Genomic DNA, 21,807 nt, shown 5'->3' on the forward strand with positions numbered 1-21,807 from the left:
GGCAAGATGATAGTCCACCGAGGGGCTGTGCCACCATATGGAAGGGGATCAGATAGTGTCTTCATGTTACTGCTGAGTGTGCTAAGAAGGAATCCAGTCTTTCTCTCCAGTATACAGTAGGGAGGAACCTAACCCTCGACTATTCATTTACTAGACGAATGTTCTGCCACTGAACTACCAGGGTTATTTGTAACATTCCATCTCTTCCCATAAAGGTGTTGATGTTATGATATATCACTGCACTTCAACAATTAAAGCCTGTAAGCATGTACAGTATTCTATATATATATATATATATATATATATATATATATATATATATATATATATATATATATATATATATATATATATATATATATATATATATATATATATATATATATATATAGCACACTGATCATCAACAATTAAAAAATATGAAAATTACATATCTCTGAGTTTTTCATAAAGGAAGCATCTAAGGTATATGCCTGTAAGCTTAATGATAGGGTCAGGAAAGACAAGAACACTGAACATAATAGAATCATCCTCCACTTATACTTAACCCAGCCTTTATTTAATTGTGTTTATAAACTGTACTGTACAACCATGAAATTGATTATTACTTTTTTATGTAAATTTTCTTTTGGAAATCTTTATATAAATCTTAAGAAATTTACGATGACTTTTCCCTCAGACTGGCAACTTGGATCGGGTCCAACACCCGCCGGCCGCTACAGCCACCTGACCGGCCCTCCCGTAGACCACACCACTCGACTTGTTAGCGGCCACTACCTATATATCTCCGAGTATACTACGAAGCCTGATGCTAGGGAGTCGAGTCCGAGACGTGCCTGGCTCCTCAGCCCAGTGCTTCAGGCTAAAGAAGAAAAAAATTGTGTTTTAAGGTTCCATTACTATATGTACGGCATGAATATTCAACAGCTGAACGTGTACATTAGGTGGGACCTGTACAGCGCGAAAACTTTGGTCTTTAGCAGGACTGGTGAACAAGGACAGTTCTGGGATCGTGGAACTGTCCCATCTCAGTCGACACAATCATTCCAGTTTGTCATTGAAGGAGTTATTAGATATTACGATTATATAGACATTGCAATCGATGACCTGTCCTTCTCAAGTGGATGTGTGTCAGTGAACGGCACACTTCCTCTCGGCACTACACCTGCCCCTCCCTTTAATCCTTGCGGTGATGATCAGTTTTATTGTGGGATTGCATATGAATGTATCTCGAAGGCTGATGTATGTAACTGGGTGACAGAGTGTATGAATGGTGCTGATGAAGCTAACTGTCAAGATTGTTCATTCGAGAACGGCATGTGCATGTGGAATGATGTCAGCGAAGGAGTGTTCTCGTGGCGCCGTTTGCGGGCTGATGATCTCTCCCCGTATGACCACCCAGCACTGGACCACACCTTCGGCACTAGCGGCGGTCATTATGCTTTTCTCACAGAGGGAGCTGGTGTTGAGGGTAAAACAGCAGTGTTACATAGTTCAAAACTTTCCAATAATGGTGGTCTATATTGTGAGTTCCATGTGTGGCTGTATCGGAAAGAGAGCAGTAACGTACACGCTCTTTTATATTTTAAAGATGAAGATCATGGTGATACTGTCTTACTCTCTAATTTTTCCACACAATTTCCACACCCAGAATGGTGGAATGAAATGATCATCCCGGTACACAAACCACTGGCCAATTATCTGTTTTCTTTAGAAGCTACACCAGTATTTGATGACAATGTTGAATGGGCGAAGTCTCATACTATGTTTGCTGTTGATGATATTGAATTATTAAATTGCAATTTTGATGTTGGTGGATTGGATTGTAACTTTGATGATCCTAACTACGATGGTGGATACTGTATGTGGAGGCAATCAATTAATGACCAACTCGATTGGAAGAAGAGTGATATGTATCCAGAAGATCTTCACGACCATACCACAGGAAAAACATTCTATGTTTATGCAGATTTCAGTGATGAAATGGCTGAAACAGGCGATAAGGCCATACTAGAGAGCACTGTTCAGTCCAAAACAACGACCTTCGACAACGTCTTTTCACTCTGGTATTATTTCTTTGGGGAAAACGTTGGAGTCTTCAGACTTATTCAGAAAAAGATGGCTGCCGGGGTGAATAACACGTATCTTGAGCTGAAAGATTCTCAGGATGATCGGTGGATGTTGTTCGAGGCAAGACTTGATGGTGATGACGACTTCATGATGATGCTAGAGGCTGAGTGGAGGGAGATTGGACCAGGATTACTCGCTGTGGATGACATCAAGATGACCCAGAAACTTCAGTCATCAAAATGTGACTTTGAAGTTGATTTCTGTCAGTGGTCTCAAGGGACAACAGAAACTACAAAATGGACACGAGCCAACGGTAAAGACAAGATCCCTCTCACTCCCCCGGTGGATCACACAGCAAACAGTGAGATGGGTTACTACGCCTACCTCGCGCCAACAGGCTCCTCTGATGACTTTGCACTCCTTACATCTCCTGTTTATGAGAGTATTGGCACTCAGTGTTTCCGGATTTGGTACCACATGCCAGAACAAGGTCTTGGCCAACTAATAATCTTCGTGAAGGAAGATAATAGTTCAGACTTTACCCCCATTGAGACATGGACAAACAGTACGTATGAGATGTGGTCCCTCGGGATGGTAACTCTTCCAAATACTCGCAAGCTTTCTGTAGGTATTATGGGGGTGACAGGGCTTAGCGATGCTGGTCTTATTGCAATTGATGACTTAGAATTCATTCCTGATTCCTGCCCAAGAGCCCACGAATGTGACTTCGAGTGTGACCTCTGTGACTGGTTCAACATAAATGGCGGGGACGACACGTTTGACTGGGAGAGAGCTTCAGGAGTGGACGGTGGAGGTATCATAGTAGATCACACTATAAACTTTGAGACAGGTCACTATATGGTGGCTCATCTGAAGGACAAAACAAAGCGTGATGCTGCTAAACTGTATTCGAGTCGTGTACCTCACAACCTCAATTGTATCACATTTTGGTATTCAATGCAAAATATAGTCAATTCCACGTTATCTGTTGTCTTAAGAGTCAAGGGCATTGACTCTCCGCTCATAAGTCTCCACAACTCGACTTTGGATTTTATTTGGGAAGAAGTAAAATTAACCCCTATAATAACGTCTAACACCTTTCAAATAATATTCGACATTTTTGTTGATGAAAACATAACAGCATCAGACATAGACCCTGTGGCCTTAGATGACATTGCTTTCACAAGTGACTGTGAAATTTCCACATTGCCTCCGTTTGTGACCACCCCTCTGCCCACCCATACACCTTCCTTTTATGACTGTAACTTTGAAGAAGATTCAAATGAACTGTGTGGATGGACTCAAGATACTATGGATAGCCTCGACTGGCAGCGTCATCAGGGACCGACGCCAACAGAGGACACAGGACCAAACACAGACCACACGCTGAAGACAGATAAGGGACATTACATCTACGTTGGCACTTCATACGGAAAAGATAATGTTGCCAGATTAGTTAGCAATCCTGTGGACATTGGACGCAGTGGAGCATGTTTCTCTTTCTGGTATCACATGCACGGACCTAACATTGGTAATTTGGAAGTACTGCTACAGTCGGAAGGCTCTAACAGTACGTCGGTCTGGAAACGTTCACGTGAGCAAGGAATTGACTGGTTACCGGCCAAAGTTTTCCTTGATTATGTAGATGCCCGGTTTGACATAATACTAAAAGCGTCTCCGTGGATGAAAGGGAAGGGAGATATTGCTGTAGATGATATTACAGTTGATTTTATGAGCTGCTTTACTGGCCAACTCTGTGACTTTGAAAAAGGAACATGTAACTTTAGACAGTCGGTTGAAGATCCTCTTGACTGGGAGAGGGTGTCTGCTACACCATCAGAAGGGCGCATCAGGAGCCCATCAGAAGATCACTCCCGACAGACGTCACTTGGTCATTACTTCAGGCTGACGGGAGTGGGATCTGCTCTTATGTACTCGGATACAATTCATCCCCAGTTTAAATGTGCTCAGTTTTGGATTTTTTCGGATAGCTTTTATAATAATGAAGAAGCAGTACTTGAAGTGTACAAGCACATAGACGAGGCAACAGATGATGAACTCTTGGTTAAAATTACTGGCATCTTCAGTAGGGAGTGGAATTTGTTCAGACTGCGCACTGACAGTACATCTTATTATTCACTTGGTTTTAAAGGTCAGTCGTTCAATGATACAATTATTGGCATTGATGATGTCCAGCCGCTAGTGAGCTGTGAGGACATGTTGGAGTGTAACTTTGAGACAGACTTGTGTATGTGGAGGAATGCCGAGGATGGACTTAACACTGACTGGTCTCTGATGACAGCTGACCAATTGTCTAATCCGTATGGTCCAAAAGTAGACGTCACATCGCTTTCTCAATATGGAGGATTTATCTACTTTGATACATCTGGTGAGGCCTTTGATAGTTATGCGTCTCTGAAAACAGATATGTTAGAGCCAGGTGTGTGGTGCGTGAGCTTCTGGTATCATCTTCAAGGCTTAGGCCATTCCAGTCTATCCTTGGGGATGGATAATGATGAATATAACGCGAGAGCGGTGCTGTGGGAACATAACACTATTGTTCACGCTGACTGGGAGTTCGTTCAAGTGACAGCTAATATAACTCTCTACGCCACTGTCTTAGACTTTATTGCGGTGTCTGATCATGGACAACAAGGTATTATTGCCTTAGATAAAGTGGTAATATCTGCTAACAATTGTACCAATGGAACAATCCCAGACTGTACCATTATATGTGATGCAGACAAGTGTATAAAACCAGATCAAATGTGCAATTTTGTTCAAGATTGTAGCCAAGGACAAGATGAGAATTTCTGTGGGTATAACTGCACCTTTGAAGCTGGTGTGGGAGAACACTGTACCTGGAGGAACGTGGAGGTGGGGGGAGAGTTGTCTTGGGCATATCTTCAGGGCCAGGACACCAATAACACATATGGTCCTCCTGTAGACCACACACTACAGACTGGTGCTGGACACTATGTGGCAGTCGCCCCAAGGATTCTTAATAACAGAGACGTAAACAATCCCATCTTTATGAGCCCAGGCCTCTACAACTCAGCTGCCGAGTGTCGCATGTTGTTCTGGTACGTGATGTATGAGATACTTGGTGACAAACCTACTGAGGATGTGGGAACCCTTAAAGTTTCTTACAATGTGAGTGACATAACCACTACCTTACTAGAGATATATTCTAACCACAGGGAGGAGTGGATGTATGGTATGGCGTATATAGGTAGGATACGTAGTGAGTTTACAGTCCAGTTTGAAGGCGAGAAAAACTTCGATGTGGACGGCTACATGGCGATTGATGACCTCAGTTTCGAGAAATGTTTCCTTCCGTCACCACAACATGATATATGTCGAGATTTCTTTTGTACAAATCTTGCTTGTGTCTCAATGTTCGAGGAGTGTGACTTTGTTGACGACTGCGGAGATTACTCGGATGAGGACGACACTCTAGCAGGTTGTGATAAATATGTTGGCCGTTGTAACTTTGAGGATAGTTCAAGTTGTGATTGGGTAATAGATAAAGATAGCAGTTGGCAGATCGGGTCACCAAGCACCCAAGATATCATCCCGTTACGTGACCACACCCGGAACACTGCTGACGGCTCCTTCATGTACATTGAGAGTAACGATAAACAGAGCGCCGCTACTCAAGGCATAGTAACCAGTCCTGTGATTTTTAGTCCCTCAGTACTGTGTCTTTTAAGGTTTTATTATTATAGTTACGGACCTGAGGTGAACCAGTTGGTGGTGTCAGTTAGGGACTCCTCTAATGGCTTGCAGAAAGATATAAAGGTGGTATCTGGCTCCATCGGACAATACTGGGATCGTATAGAAATTATGCCGCCAAGTGAAGATATTTCTAAGCTGTTGGAGTTTGTTCTAACTGGCTCTACCTTAAATTACACAGGTGGACTGCCTTCAGTAATTGCAATTGATGATATTTCCTTCACTAAGGATTGTACACCCTCTAATGACACATTACCCACTGTAACAATCCCCAGTACTACCACCACTGAAAATGATTGTCACAATCAGTATCCGTGTTTAAATGGCAAGTGCATCCCAAACACTGAGGTTTGTGATTTTAAGGATGACTGCGGTGATAACAGCGACGAAATTATCTGTGCTGAGTGTAGCTTTGACGTTAACCAGTGTGGCTGGGCAGACCAGAGTTATGGATCAAGTCGCTGGATGCGGGCAAGTGGCTCCCCGTATGGCCGTGATAGTTATGTGATGAAGGTATTTGCCCTGGGTGCGGGCACTGACACTAAAGGAGACCTTGTGTCTTATAAACTGGGAGCTTCTGCTACATCATGTACAATGAGTTTTTATTTCATGAAAGGTGGGAAAGATTCGACTCTTGAGCTTAATCTTCTTACAAATAACATGGAACTTACATTGTGGCTGGTCTATAATGACTTCGGTGAGGTGTGGCAGAACCAGACAGTGGGAATTCTAGCACGGGATTTTGGCTGGAAGTTAAGGTTCAGAGTTCAGAATTTTGACGATGATGGACATGTTATAATTGATGAGGTTCATTTCCACAATTGTGCTCTTCCTGTGCCACATGTGTGTCCGGATGACCAGTTCACTTGCGGTAATGGTGTTTGTGTTAACGATAGTCAGGTATGTGACTTCAGTAATGACTGTGGCGACAATACAGATGAATATCCAGACACCTGTGAACAGTTTCCTGAACGATGTAACTTTGAGGCCGACTTTTGTCACTGGCAGCAACACACCGACGATGATGAACTGGACTGGATGCGTAAGAATGGTGAGATGCTTGATGAGGATGTAGGTCCAGATTATGACCATACTTACGGCAACGAGACGGGCTTCTACCTGTACCTGCGTAGTATCAAAGGTTCACAAGGCCAGAATGCCAAAATATCCGGACCACCTTTCCTCCCATCAACAGGCGACTGTCACTTCAGGTTTTGGTTCATGATGAGGAATCACCTGAACTCCTCACTGAGAGTTTCTGTCGTGGAAACAAATCCAAAAGTAAGAAGGACTGATATAATCTTCCAGACTACCGGCACAGACGATTATCTTTGGGTTCGAGAAGATTTGCCTATTACATATTCAAGATATTTCCAAATATTGATTGAAGGTTGGGCTGGCGCGGTAGATGACGGAGACATTGCTATTGATGACATATCCTATTCAACAAAATGCAGGACCACTATGTGTTCCGACTATGAGTTCTTTTGTCCCCTGGAAGGTTGTATCTCAAATACAAAGGTGTGCGACTTCCGCAATGACTGTAATGACTATAGTGATGAGGATAACTGTCCCGCCGTCTGCCATTTTGAAAATGACACGTGTGGCTGGCAAGATGTTGACGAGACTAATGCAGTAAAGTGGATTCGAGCCCAGGCTAATGATACCAACTCTGGCACGGATGTAACTGGACCATTTACCGATCAAACTGGTAACGATAAGGGACACTTCCTCCTGCTACACCAAGACTACCCTGACATACCTCTGCTACAGGAAGCACAGGCCTTTACTCACTGGTACCAAAACTCCAAACCAGATTGTTCCTACTCATTCTGGTACTACAGGGATGAAGACCTCGGAGGTGACGTGTTGCTGCGCCTTAATTCAACCAGCGATAGGTACACCACCATCAAGTATTTCAGCAGGAAGGCCGCGACGTCACATATTTGGACATTTCAAGATATAAACATCGGCAGACACATAACAGCTTTCCAGTTGTCGCTGTACTTACTGGAGAAGGAAGGTGAAACTGGAGTGTTTGCCATCGATGAGACCAAGTTTGAAGACTGCGGCTACCCACCACCTGTAGAAGGAAACTGTGCGCCCTCCTTCTACCACTGTGCCTTATCACAGGTTAGATGCACATGACTTCTCTCTTGTTAACTCCAATAAGAAAACTTACTCATGTATATATTAACAAAATGTTGTGGATCATCTGGCAGCGTGGTTAGTCGGTAGAGAAACACCTTGTCCTCCAAACATTTCCACCTGACGACAACTGAGACCTGGGAATGAGGTTCTTCATCTCATGTAGGTTATTTTTAGTCTTTTACTCACCGTAAAGTTTCTTACCCTAAAAATATTACTGAAATGCTAAGACATTTCAGACATAGAAGAGTGGCCCCCCCCCCTCCCGCAGACATAGAAGAGTGCCCCCCCCCCCTCCCTCAGACAGAGAAGAGTGTCCTCCCTCATACAGAATGCTCACCACTCTCCTACATCATCAGTGCCCCACATCTCATCATGTGTGGACCTATACCCTCACCTTAGTTTTGTTATGTCAGTCTATATAGTTCCTACGACAGCTGTGCGCGCTAAGAGCCGTTCACTCCCTCAGTAGACCCCAACTTTCGGGAATTAAGAATGATATTATTTCTGTTCTCTTCAGATTTGTATACCCAAAGAAAATATGTGTGACCTGGCTGATGACTGTGGTTACGGTGAGGACGAGACCCCCAGAGAGTGTTCCGAGTACCACCGTAGCACCTTCGAGGATGGGATGCTTGGCTGGTTCGTTCAAGGCCAGAATGGTGTTGATGATGACACTGATTGGATTCTGGCATCGGGAAGAGAAGTTTCTTATGGTAATTTGTCGATCTTACAAACAGATGCGGTTTTTTTCGCCTTATAGCAATTCAGATGAAGCAATACCTTCTTAGGGCTCGGACTTAGGCGATAACCGCTTAGCAACAAACGGATTGAAAATTATGTTAAGCTCAAATTTCTATTTATTTTCACTAGCAAACAACTAGAGAGGGTGAAAATTGTTAAGTCTACGTAATAGATATCGACGCTTTTTTCCCTACAACAAACAACTTTCCATCTCTTGTGAAAGTATAATTCTCAATTAGACTGTTTCTGTACAAAGTTTATTAGTCATAGCATTATAACTTCTAGTACGGGGACAGTGCCCAGTAAACCCCTCTCATGACAACACCTATAAGACCATAACATCTGTCTGTAGAGTGTATTATGGTAATGACGTCACCCTCTCTCCCACAGACAAAGGCCCCAACTACGACCATACCGAGTGGTCTCCTGAGGGCATCTATCTGTACATGGATGTCCCCGACCAACAGGCCCAGACTGCCCAGCTCCTCAGTCTAAAGTTATATAGTGGCTCCAACTGTACCTTTCTCTTCTACCACTACTTCTACGGCCCTGGGTTTGGAAATCTGACCGTCTCAGTTCGGTAATTTATATCCGCAGTTTTAATATTGTTAAACGTTTATATTTCATTTATGGATTTGTTGATTAGCCCAATGCCAGATACATAATGAGTCCTACACTAACACAACTTGGCCACGCTTGTTTATATCTTATTATTGATATTGAAACAGTTTATTTAACCAGAAAAATACAGATACAGAGTGGATAATAATAACAATATTGACATGGTAATATTCGTATTGATCATTGCTTTCTACTGTACATTCTTAATTTTTACTGATATATTTTTAAAGTTATTTTCTGATTATTTGACTATTTCCTCACTCTGAATTATGCTATGAGGATATCAGTTATTACTTACAACGAAGATCTGCTCTCTAAAAGTATGAATTGCATAAATATAAAATAACAATACTTGTCACTGTAAAAAATTGGGTTAAGACTGATAGCCAGTTTATTATTAACAGAGATAAATACAAATTGAACTGGTAGATGGAGAGTTGTATTGATACTAAACTGAGGTAGGAATAGTATTATCCTCCCAGTCGCGTGTGTATTAATTTCCATATTGATTGCAGGCAAGAATCGGGGTCAACAAAGACGGTGTTCAGTATGGAATCACCTGCCGACGACTCTCTCAGTTTGTGGGACAAGGTGCAACTAACCTATCTAGGGCCGCTTGGTGAGGGAAGTTTCCAGATCATTATCGAGGTCAGGTCCGCTGTCAACCATCAAGGAACCATCGCTCTTGACGACTTCGTGTTTGATCCTAAATGCTGGTTGGTCTTGTTGGTCATTATGGGTGTATGTAAGCTTGTTTGATATAAGAATATGGTGACTTTATTGGGGTCATCCTTGGTCGAATAAGCTTACTGTTTACCACTGTTTGTAGTACTTGAGTTCACCTGAGTTCACCTAATACCATTGATATTTTTGCCCATTGTAATAGTGTGAGGTACTGTATATACACGTAATTACTTAGGAATTATTTGTACATTGTATATCTCCTCCACCGCAGCTGAGTTTGTGTTTACTTTAAGTTCACGATTTCAACATTGACATTATACTGATCACGTTATTTCCTGAAGGTTGGCTGGCGTGACTACCACCTCCACACCACACTCAACAGTCCACCCTGAAAACTGCACCAATGATGAGTTCAAGTGTAGTGACGGCCCCTGTATACCAATCAGAAAACACTGTAACTTTGTGTTTGACTGTGCGAATGACGAAGATGGTTGTGGTGAGTAGTTTTCGTTAGTGTACAAATAGTATAACGTCATTTAAAATAGATTAAATTGTGTACAAATATTATGATGTCATTTGAAATATAAAACATCTGTACAAATTCTGTATTATGAAATCATTTGAATTATAGTTACTACAATATGTCTTCTTCTCCCTGAATAATTACAACAATATGTCTTCTATTCCGGCAGTGTCAACAATATGCCCGTTTCTTAATGGTGATCAGTGTGGCTGGGAGATGAAGGCCACCAATCACACCAAGTTGTCAGGGATAGGAAGTCCAGATGATGACCCCGAGGATGATGTGGAGTCTGAGGGCAAGAGTGGTGTCCTGTTCACGTGAGTACAGAGGAGGGGTGTGGGTGAGTGAGTACAGAGGAGGGGTGTGAGTGAGTGAGTACAGAGGAGGGGTGTGGGTGAGTGAGTACAGAGGAGGGGTGTGAGTGAGTACAGAGGAGGGGTGTAGGTGAGTGAGGAAAGATGGTATGTGGATGAGTGAGTACAGAGGAGGGGTGTGGGTGAGGAAAGATGGTATGTGGATGTGAGTGAGTGAGTGAGGACAGGAGGGGTGTGGGTGAGGAAATGAGTGAGTGAATGAGTACAGAGGAAGGGTGTGGGTGAGGAAATAGTTAACTGAGTATAAATATAGATTACAAGAAGCTCCACGTTTAATTATCCTCAACTCTAACCTTTGGGATTGTGGATGGCGATGAAGTACAGTGCCGTCCATGGTGTCTCCTAGTGCTCCGAAGGCTTAATATCGTGTGCTGTAGCTATATTGCCATGCCTATCCCACTGTCATTTTCAATTGCTTGGGTTGATTTGCATGGTTGGATCTCTGTATTACTCTTCTGCAGGTGGGAGCTGTCGACAGGTAATGATCAAGTGGCTCCTCCCCTGCAGCAGTATAAGCCAGGTGTCGACCACACCTTTCATGACGTCAGGAGTTACTACGCTTATGTGTGGTCTGTGGAAGATGACTATGATGACGTTACCGACCTCGCCACCGAATATTTCATCGGTATGATACAACGATGATAATGATGATAATGATGATAATGAGGATAATGATGATAATGATGATAATGAGGATAATGAGGATAATGATGATAATGATGATAATGAGGATAATGAGGATAATGATGATGATAATGAGGATAATGAGGATAATGAGGATAATGGGCTTAATCTGATTATTTATTTATTTGTTCTTTTATTAATTCATGTATTTTGGGTTATGAGAAAGGGTTAGAAAAAGTTTGGAATTATACACCTCATATATTTTTCTTATTAATTATTGCTAGATAGCCGACTGTGTCATAGACCGTATATACTTATTAGACTAACGTGTTTATAGTACGCTTGTGTAGTGAACCGCAGTGTATAACATCAACTAGAATCTAAACTTAGGCGTGTTAGGTTAGGTCAAGTGGGACTACGGTTGTTAAGTCTGGTTGATCCGTGTGTGCAGGTTAGGTCAAGTGGGACTACGGTTGTTAAGTCTGGTTGACTAGGTCAAGTGGGACTACGGTTGTTAAGTCTGGTTGATCGTGTGTGCAGGTTAGGTCAAGTGGGACTACGGTTGTTAAGTCTGGTTGATCCGTGTGTGCAAGTTGGTTGGTCAAGTGTGACTACGGTTGTTAAGTCAAGGTGGGACTACGGTTGTTAAGATTCGTGTGCAGGTTGTGGTTGTTGGGACAAGTAGGTCAAGTGGGACTACGGTTGTTAAGTCTGGTTGATGCCGTGTGTTAAGTCTGGTTGAGCAGTTAGGTCAAGTGGGACTACGGTTGTTAAGTCTGGTTGATCCGTGTGTGCAGGTTAGGTCAAGTGGGACTACGGTTGTTAAGTCTGGTTGATCCGTGTGTGCAGGTTAGGTCAAGTGGGACTACGGTTGTTAAGTCTGGTTGATTCGTGTGTGCAGTCAAATATGTCCATGCATGACCTACCACACAGCCACAACCTCTAGATTAGGTATACGGTACAAATTATGTGTCAGTATTTACCAAGAATGTGTTAAGAACTATGGATGTCTATTTTGATCTTAGGTGAGACCGCCAAGACCTGTCGCCTGGGTATCTGGTACTGGTGGTCAGGTCCCCAGTCAGGGTCACTTCACGTGCTGGTCACACCCTTTACCGGGGACAGTGTGGAGGCGTGGTTGTTGGATGGTGACAATGGCAACCAGTGGCAGATGGTAAGATTCTTCCACCAATTCTTCTGTCTTATCTGTAATAAGTTGTAAGAATAATAAACGTTGAAAATTTAGCCTCATTCCCTCCATCTTACAGTTGTTACATTGGTGGTTAATTGTATGATGGTCATGTAAGATCAGGAGTAGTTGGGGACATGTTAAAGGCAAATAGTAAGATCTAACTTAACCTAACCTAACCATTTTAAATTCTGCCTCATCACTTACGTTTGCTGCTTGTGATCCTAAGGTATGTGATCTGCTTTCAGGTGCAGGTTGGCTTAGGTGAGCTGAACGTGCAGAAGGTGAGGATCCAGGCACACCGAGGCATCAGCTACGAGGGTGGTGGTGCGGTAGATGACATCGCCTTTGAGGAGTGTGTCCCTCCCAGTCCTCCCCCAGATGGTAACACACAACTTCAGGATTGCAATGTATCAAACAGAGAGCTCACTAGGGTTGTCTAGGGTGGTATGGACATAATGAGAGAATGGGAAGGAAATTTTTGAGAAAAGAATGTATACATCAGGTGTGAGGTGGCTGATGAAAGGTGGCGAACAAGAAGGACCCCGAGGTCTTATTATAAAGGGGACGATCATAGTAGAGTTCACCTGTTATAGACCACATCAGTATCTACGTTGCTCATAGTTCTTGTTAACGACTACTGAAGCGGGGAAGAGATCGCCGGAGGATATTAGAAAAAACTAAGATTAACATTATTTTGTAGGTGATGGCGTATAGGGGTCGATATGGGATTACCTGATAAGTTGTTAAATAGTGTGTATACAATGAAAGACAAAAGTCGTGTCGTGAAATTTGGTGAAAACATATGCCGAAGGGCTAAAACTTTTGGTGCGCTCTGCCTTGTGGTAGGGGGCTCATATATAATGTTTCAAGAGTTATATTAATCTTCGGACAAAACCGCGACACGACTTTTGTCTTTGATTGTACGTGTGTGTATGTGTAAGCGTGTGAGTGAGTGCATGTGTATCTATGAGCAGCCTTCTGGTTGTGTTCACTGTACATTTGTTAAGTGTGTTATTAGTTTTGTAACTACAGTGCCTTAATTTTGTCATGAAATATTGCATCACACCCATTTCACAGATTCTCTCAATCTAAATGTACACATTTTTCTTTCAAGGAATGACCTGCAAGGATATGAACTATTACCCGTGCAGCGATGGCACCTGCGTCGTGTTGGGTCTCGTGTGTGACTACTCGGATGACTGCCTCGATAACTCGGACGAGGCCCCTGAGGTGTGTGGCTCCTTCCTCTACCGCTGTGACTTTGAGTTTGGGATAACGAGTGACTGGACGGAAGATATCGAGGACAACGCTGACTGGTTGGTGATGCGGGCGTCTTCCGATAATTCTGGCACTTTACCCGTCCATGACCACACACTGGGCACTACTAAGGGTGAGTAAACTGGACCAGAGGAGATTAGGTTAGGAAGGTCTCACTGGAGTAAAGGGTTGGTGACATTTTAGTTTACCAGTGGCCGGCAGTGTTTCACAGTGAGTTTATTCCCTCAACAGGTCACTATGTGGTGCTGAACGTGATGGATCAGAGCAAGACCTCCCGTGTGGCCCGTCTCCACTCCCCCGTCATCGTCAGCACTGTCTACGAATGCCAGATAAGGTTTTGGTACCAGGCCACCGGAGACAACCCGGGCCACATCAGGGTCCTAAAGTCAGTAACTCACACCTAACCTAACTCCCACCACCAAGTAATATTAGAGTGATTGCACTTCATATAAAATAAACATGGGTGTCTAAGCTTCAGGTAATAAGTTTTAGTTGGTAGAAAGTGGTTATAGGAATCATGAAATAATAGGGACGTATTGTCCTCTTTCTCTTTACACCACCAGACGTATCTCCTATTACGAGAATGGCACCAATGTTCTCTCCACTATCTCCAATATGGCCAAGAATGTCTGGCTCAAGTTCAGTCTGACTTACGGCGGGGATCCTTATTCTGGGGATTTCCAGGTGAGTGACACTTATACAGGTGGGAAACGACAGACATACAGTATGACACTTAGTGTAGATTTCGTCATGGTCATTTTAGGGAATCCAAAGTGGTATGAAGAGGGTGAAGAGTTAGTGGCCTAGCTCTCACAACCTTCCCCATTGTATCCCTGAATATGTCGACACATCCTCTTACAGATCTCTGCCACCATCATCACGTCATCTCCTTCCCACTCCAAATGTCACATCTCTAACAGACCTGGCACTTGATATCACTTGGGACCTGCTCCCACTTTGTCTAGAATAGTTAAAATATTACAGTTCCCGTCCTGTGGACATTACTGTCACCAGATGAAAGTGTACGGGGTTTTATTTCATAGAATACCCCTTTATCGTTCACTCTAACATGGCACTGAGGTCAATGGCCCTTCAGGTATTCTCGACCTTAGTCTAATAAGCCAATCATGAATTTGTGCTTTCCTTCTGGTCGTCATTATTGTTCTGCACTTAACTTTGCGTAAGTTGCAGATGAGTGCCCAACAAACTAGCCTGAAATCAGTACACACATAGGATTTGAAAAATCAGTATCATTTTGCCCTTCAACTCTTCAGTGTGTAGTCTGTGAACACTCGAACTGAGAAGAATTAATCATCTGTTATCACAGGTGGTGCTGGAGGGCGCCTCTCCCGCGGACCGGAATGGCTTCTTGATTCTGGATGACTTGTCCATGTCGCCAGAGTGTGAACGTTCTTCTAATCAACACCTTCCTGGAGAAGATGATCTTACCACCCCGAAGCCTTTCTGCCCGCTTGGGAAACTGGACTGCGCAAACGGGAAATGTTACAGTCCGATTGAAACTTGTAACTTCGTGGACGACTGCGGCGACGGCACCGATGAACAGGAGTGTAGTGAGTGTTAAGCTACAGCCGAACTTATTCAAAATAACTTTAACATTAAACATGAAGCCAAACCCATAATGAAAAGCAGAAACTTAAAGTAATATAATGATGATAATTATTGACATCCTTTTCAGTAAACACTGCAATTATTGTTATGATAATTATTTTTGTTCTTTGATCTGGGTTTAAACTGGCCGTCTTAAGACATTACGATACAGAACTTACAAGACTGAAAAAGGATAAGAAAAAATTATATATATACACGGAACTTCCAAACGATATAATGTAAGACCACTTTAAGATATTGCTAAACACCAGCACACAGATCAGACATAACCAGAAACTCTCTCACCTTGGCTTCATATTCGTCAGGTGAGAGTTGTAGTAGTTTTCTGAAGGTGGATATATTGTACTTTATTTGAGAAAGTTCTAACATTGACCTCGATATCTTCAGGTAAAAGTTGTGATTTCGAGACGGACCTGTGTGGGTGGTTTGAACAAAGTGCCGACTCGAGTCACTGGACCAGGACAGGTTTCCCAGCTGATCCACCAGGTCCAGCGGCTGACTACACTGGAGTGACCACTACACATGATCTCAGCTCCTCCAAGAATCAGGTAACTGGTATATTTTCAGTATTTTACCTGTATGAGTCAACTGAGTCAACCCAATGAACGCTCCTTCTCACTCACTGACTTATTTCAATATCTAAATCAACTCAAGTCCCATATTATTTTTCTCAAATAAACTGTTCGTACTTTTCATTAATTGGATAAAGAACTTGACTGGTATGTGTGGCAACTGATAACACGATATTTCATACATTACATATTTATAGAAAAAGATAATACTGAATTGCTGTTTTGACTTTAGATTATTAACATACTCCAATGACGGTTAATGAGTAGCAATATTACGATTATGTATAAGGAAAGAAGTTTGACATAAGATATATTTGTGCAATGAAGCGAGAGGAGTGATAACTGTAATTTTCTCTGATAACTTATGGGGGGTTAAAGTAAAGGGCAGCCACTTTATTAAAATATGAAAAAAAATAAAGAAAAGGTTGTATAAAACTATGATATACCAAAACTAAAAGCATATATTTTAAACATTGTCTTTCTTTATCTTCAGTGAAAACCTCTTTATCTATCATGAATCTATTAATCAGTGACTTACAAAATACAGACATGATACCATAAAGTTACGTTCTCAGTCATTGTACCTTGTTTTTGGTTCATAATAAATTGTTCATCACTGCACTAACCTACAAAACAGTAATGACAGGTTCCCTCCCCCCCCCCACAGAGCCTCTCAGGGCAGGTGGCAATTTTAGAGTCGCATGTATTTTCAATGGTAGGACACAACTGCATCGTGTCGTTCTACCATTACCTGGGTACAGATGGTGATCAGCCGTCTACTCTCTCTCTCTACAGGAAAACTACGAGGACTGCATTTGATTCTGTAAGTACATGTGCTTTATTTCTTCGGCGTACAAGCTTCTTCCCACTGTGGTCTGTGTTTTTTCTCTGCTAATCACATGTTTCTTTTTCTCATTTCACAGTGATAAATAAAATAAAATGTGTAAGGTGAAGAGTTTAGCGTTATACCTCTCTTACACAGGTGGAGGGTATCTACGCTGAGTTACTCTGGGAACAGTCGGAAAACTCCAAAGTGTGGGATAAGGAATATGTTATGGTCAGCGATGTAAGAGACTTTTCATTATTTTTCAAGGCTACTCACGGCGACCAAAAGGTATGTTACTTCGTATTAACTGTATTTCATTTTATACTGCCAGAATAATTGTGTTTGGTAAAAATGTAATAGATTTTCGTGAGTTAGATTATTATATGTCAGGTTTTTTGTGTTGTTGCCTTGACAGTCGACTCTTATTGATCCTTGAGTACAGTATATGCCTTGTGAGGAGACGCTACAAATTTCCATTTTATTAACTAACATTTATCCGTCTTGAAGCAGAGATAAGTTTTTGACCTATATATAATACGCTACTGACTTACATCCTAATGTTGGAATAATTTTATCATTTCCAGACCTATATTGCAATTGATGACTTAGCATTCAAGAACTGTGAGCCGTCTGATGAATGTACCAGCACGACGGACTTCACGTGTGCTGACGCCTCCTGTATCCCCCGCCAGTACCGCTGTGATGCCAAGTATGACTGTCCAGACAAGAGTGATGAATTCCAGTGTGACAATGTCCAGGTAATTACTATATTTAGTCTCGATTAATGTCAGTATACATATATATATATATATATATATATATATATATATATATATATATATATATATATATATATATATATATATATATATATATATATATATATATATATATAGCCCAAATTATTTATAACTCCACAAAGTTTTTAATTTACCTGATCCTAAATACTATATTTTAGAAGAAAAAATTACATGATTTATCTCGAGTATTATTTTATCTATTTCTTATAACTACTGTAAGCTTTGTTCACCTTTTTTTTATCATGACACACATCTGTAGGAGCAACTTTATATTTCTCAAGGGTGACTGTAACTTTGACCACGAGAACTGGCTGACGGCCTGTGGGTGGCAGCGCTGTGATGACGATGACAAGGACTGGTCCCGAGGCAGACGTTCCTTTAACTCTCACTACGGTCCCTCACATGACCACACACTCGGCTCTTCTGGTAAGAATGTTTAACATTCTTCAGACTGATACAAGATCATAAACGTAGGTTAGGTTAGGTTATAATCTTTTACACTGTATCACATACACACTGTTTGGGAAAGACGTAGATTGATGTACAGTACAGTATAGTCGTTTATTTTTTGGACCCTAAACTTTTGTTCATGTTTTATAACAAGAAGAATCACCTTCCTTAGTTTGTAAAAGGAAGTGTATGAACCTACTTAGTGTACGAACTGAAAAGCCTTACATGTTCAAGTGCAGAGACTTTCTAATAACTCCCTCGTCTTTCAAAGGTTACTACCTGTATGTGGCCAGTGACTCAGATGATCCTGGTAAAGTAGCAGCCATTAAGACAGGGACACAGTATCCAGCGTCCACTGACATCTGTTACATCCGCTTCTGGTATTACCTACACAACGACAACAGGACCGCCAACCCCGGCTCTCTCAGGCTTTATCTTGAAGGTATATGCATCCAACAATCATCGTCACTTCCCATTACTTTAATATACAACTCTGACTCTCTTCAAAAACATCACCCTTTTTCACCCTAATCTGATTGGCTCTAAGTTACAACCATACGGATTTCAACAGCCCTTACCAGATTGTATCGGAAAGGTTCGTAAAGTAATCAGAGTCGTCTATATAAATAACAAAATCCGAATTAGTTCTATTTTCACACACAGCAGTCCTGAAATAACTGCTGAACTAGGCTGATAAATCTGAAGTAGTTGTGATGATTCCGAATATTTTGGCGATTCTGGATCCATTACCATTATTGCAAGCCTCAGAAGCACTATTTTACATTCTCCTCAGTATTTGTGGTATGGTCAGGTATATAAGTAAGTTTAGGTTATCACTGTCTCCGCATGGGTAAGAGACTGTGGGTTTTGGTGGTGTTCTACTCATTCGACAGGTACAGCATCGTGTTCTCCGTGGTTGAAAATTTACTACCATTACATTCATCTTGCATAACACACAACTGTATCTTTTCTTGGTGCTCACTGATCCCTCCTGCCACCTCATGAGTATTAGGTGTTTTCTGTGCTCCTTCTCTTAAGTTTTGTGATGTCTGAGCTCATGAGGATGTTTCAAAATGCTGTGTTCAGATTCTGCGAGGTGTTTTGAGTCAGGAGAAAGACTATACATTGTGCTTAAGTTACAGTGGGTGGCAAATGAGAACTTTATTATAACTTATTCAATAGACGTGATAACTTGTTCATTCGCTTTATATTGTTTTTAGAGATTACCACTGTTGCTGTTTACTTTATTTATGTAAGAACTTCACCAAAACACTAATCAACATAAGAATTAAGAAAGATCCCCACTCTGTATTTTGATTACTATAATTAATTCATGTGTGTATTAGTTAATCAGATGATATAACAATAATACGTGATATAGTAAGTTATATCCACAACAGATAGTACTGGCAAGCGGTGGCCTCTGGTGGTCCGAATTGGTAACTACGAGGCGCTGTGGCAAGAAGAGGTAAAGCTCGTGTCCTCTAGTAAACCATTCCAGTTTGTGTTCGAGGGTGAGACTGGCGATCCGCGCAACACCTACGTCGCTCTAGATGACGTCTCCTTCACACCGGTAAGACTCTTGGTCGAGGTTCTTCAAGGTTCGTATGATAACTATACTTCTCTGAGCTGTAAGATATTAAACTGCATGTAATTGGTTAACGTAAACTAGCTGCAAAACAAGGTAAAAAAAAATAGCCAAAAATATAACGCTGGGACTATAACTTATTAACGTATGTTTAGATCTAGCCATGTTGAGTGAAAGGGAATTGTTAAGACTTCAATAAGCTTCTCGTATCTCGTATTCATTCTGTTTGTCTAGATGATGCATAAATTAGACTCTTGCGTCCTTATACCTCCATGTTCCTCGCTGTTCATCTTTATTTAGTATGGTCACGGCCGCCTAATATCCTCTGCTATAACTCACTAATATGCTCCAAGACTCAAACACCTCATCTGTGGGAATGTTTATCGGCTTGGATGTAATCAGGTGGAAGATTGGACGAAGATAGGGTTAGGTTAGGTTACTCTTGGATCTTATAAACTGTGTATTTCAGGAGTGTCCAAGTGGTGTAGGACCTCCACCCATCAACAACACTTGTGGTCCTGGTATGAAGCAGTGTAACACGGAGGAGTGTATCCCAGCCTCCTTCTTCTGTGACTGTTATGCTGATTGTGTTGACGGGTCAGACGAACAGGGTTGCTGTGAGTCAGTTGTCAATTAGTTTGCGTTTTAATTAATGTGAGGTATTTAAAACTGTATAATTTATGGATAGAATCTTGAATTATTTTCCCTTTTTTCAGCAATAACATGTTCATCCATGGCGACACGTCCCCTGGTGACCACAACACCAACCACCACCACCACCAAGGGCCCTCACGCCTGCCTCCCCACCCAGTTCCCTTGTGGTGACGGCTCCTACACCTGCATACCCGGTCTGCTCTTATGCGATGGTATTACAGACTGTCCCAACGCTGCTGATGAACAAGGATGCCCTGGTACATAAATCTGAATTCTGTATTGCATTCTCATACAGTTGTGTAGGATACAGAAAGTTAAATGAAAGGAGGAGATATAATAGGAGAGAATAATTAACCACGGTTGTAGGTGACAGCTGGAAAGGACGAAGACAACGAGTAGAAATATCCACATGTACTGTACTTGTTCATATCTTCAACTTGCATAAACATTATACAAAATGGATCCATCTCTTCCATATTGACTTACAAAGATTCATATAATTTCACTACATAATATTTCGAGTTGTCATATGTATGTTGATGATTCACTCCCTCCACAGCCAGTACTCCATCTTGTATGATTCACTCCCTCCACAGCCAGTACTCTATCTTGTCTGATTCACTCCCTCCACAACCAGTACTCCATCTTGTCTGATTCACTCACTCCACAACCAGTACTCTATCTTGTATGCTTCACTCCCTCCACAGCCAGTACTCCATCTTGTATGCTTCACTCCCTCCACAACTAGTACTCTATCTTGTATGATTCACTCCCTCCACAACCAGTACTCCATCTTGTATGCTTCACTCCCTCCACAACCAGTACTCCATCTTGTATGCTTCACTCCCTCCACAACCAGTACTCTATCTTGTATGCTTCACTACCTCCACAACCAGTACTCTATCTTGTATGCTTCACTCCCTCCACAGCCAGTACTCCATCTTGTATGCTTCACTCCCTCCACAACCAGTACTCTATCTTGTATGCTTCACTCCCTCCACAGCCAGTACTCCATGTGAGCCAGGTTATGTCTACTGTGCGGACAGGTATATGCAGAATCATCCGTGTCTAAGGGTGGAAACCGTGTGTAATGGCTACCCCGACTGCAACTCGTACCTAGCGGACGAGTCTTTGTGTGGAACGTGTCCGTCTTATTACTGTCAACACGGAAAGTGCAGCGTGTCAGGGAAACAAGCACCTACCTGCAGGTTAGTACTGCTCTACTAGGTGTTATGTTCCTGGTTGAATAGTTTCAGTATATTCTTTTTTTAAACTTATAAGGCATTAGATGGTAC

General features: G+C 41.9%; 1 protein-coding gene across 1 annotated transcript in view; it reads left to right on the plus strand.

The window, feature by feature from the left end:
• LOC121871067 (MAM and LDL-receptor class A domain-containing protein 2-like) overlaps nucleotides 1–21,807 on the plus strand; it is a 33,018-nt gene that overhangs the window by 9,416 nt on the left and 1,795 nt on the right. The window contains exons 17-39 of the mRNA XM_042373178.1: nucleotides 680–7,938; nucleotides 8,474–8,669; nucleotides 9,088–9,277; nucleotides 9,834–10,034; nucleotides 10,344–10,498; nucleotides 10,695–10,842; nucleotides 11,361–11,524; nucleotides 12,549–12,697; nucleotides 12,961–13,096; nucleotides 13,830–14,105; nucleotides 14,225–14,378; nucleotides 14,557–14,677; nucleotides 15,321–15,564; nucleotides 16,010–16,170; nucleotides 16,862–17,017; nucleotides 17,177–17,308; nucleotides 17,605–17,778; nucleotides 18,102–18,246; nucleotides 18,542–18,712; nucleotides 19,671–19,843; nucleotides 20,328–20,475; nucleotides 20,575–20,769; nucleotides 21,516–21,720. Of these exons, the coding sequence (XP_042229112.1) occupies nucleotides 680–7,938; nucleotides 8,474–8,669; nucleotides 9,088–9,277; nucleotides 9,834–10,034; nucleotides 10,344–10,498; nucleotides 10,695–10,842; nucleotides 11,361–11,524; nucleotides 12,549–12,697; nucleotides 12,961–13,096; nucleotides 13,830–14,105; nucleotides 14,225–14,378; nucleotides 14,557–14,677; nucleotides 15,321–15,564; nucleotides 16,010–16,170; nucleotides 16,862–17,017; nucleotides 17,177–17,308; nucleotides 17,605–17,778; nucleotides 18,102–18,246; nucleotides 18,542–18,712; nucleotides 19,671–19,843; nucleotides 20,328–20,475; nucleotides 20,575–20,769; nucleotides 21,516–21,720 (11,053 nt within the window). The remainder of the gene's footprint in view (nucleotides 1–679; nucleotides 7,939–8,473; nucleotides 8,670–9,087; nucleotides 9,278–9,833; nucleotides 10,035–10,343; nucleotides 10,499–10,694; nucleotides 10,843–11,360; nucleotides 11,525–12,548; nucleotides 12,698–12,960; nucleotides 13,097–13,829; nucleotides 14,106–14,224; nucleotides 14,379–14,556; nucleotides 14,678–15,320; nucleotides 15,565–16,009; nucleotides 16,171–16,861; nucleotides 17,018–17,176; nucleotides 17,309–17,604; nucleotides 17,779–18,101; nucleotides 18,247–18,541; nucleotides 18,713–19,670; nucleotides 19,844–20,327; nucleotides 20,476–20,574; nucleotides 20,770–21,515; nucleotides 21,721–21,807) is intronic.

The sequence above is a fragment of the Homarus americanus genome, unplaced genomic scaffold (genome assembly GCF_018991925.1).
Source record: "Homarus americanus isolate GMGI-L3 unplaced genomic scaffold, GMGI_Hamer_2.0 scaffold52512, whole genome shotgun sequence".
Lineage (NCBI taxonomy): Eukaryota > Metazoa > Arthropoda > Malacostraca > Decapoda > Nephropidae > Homarus > Homarus americanus.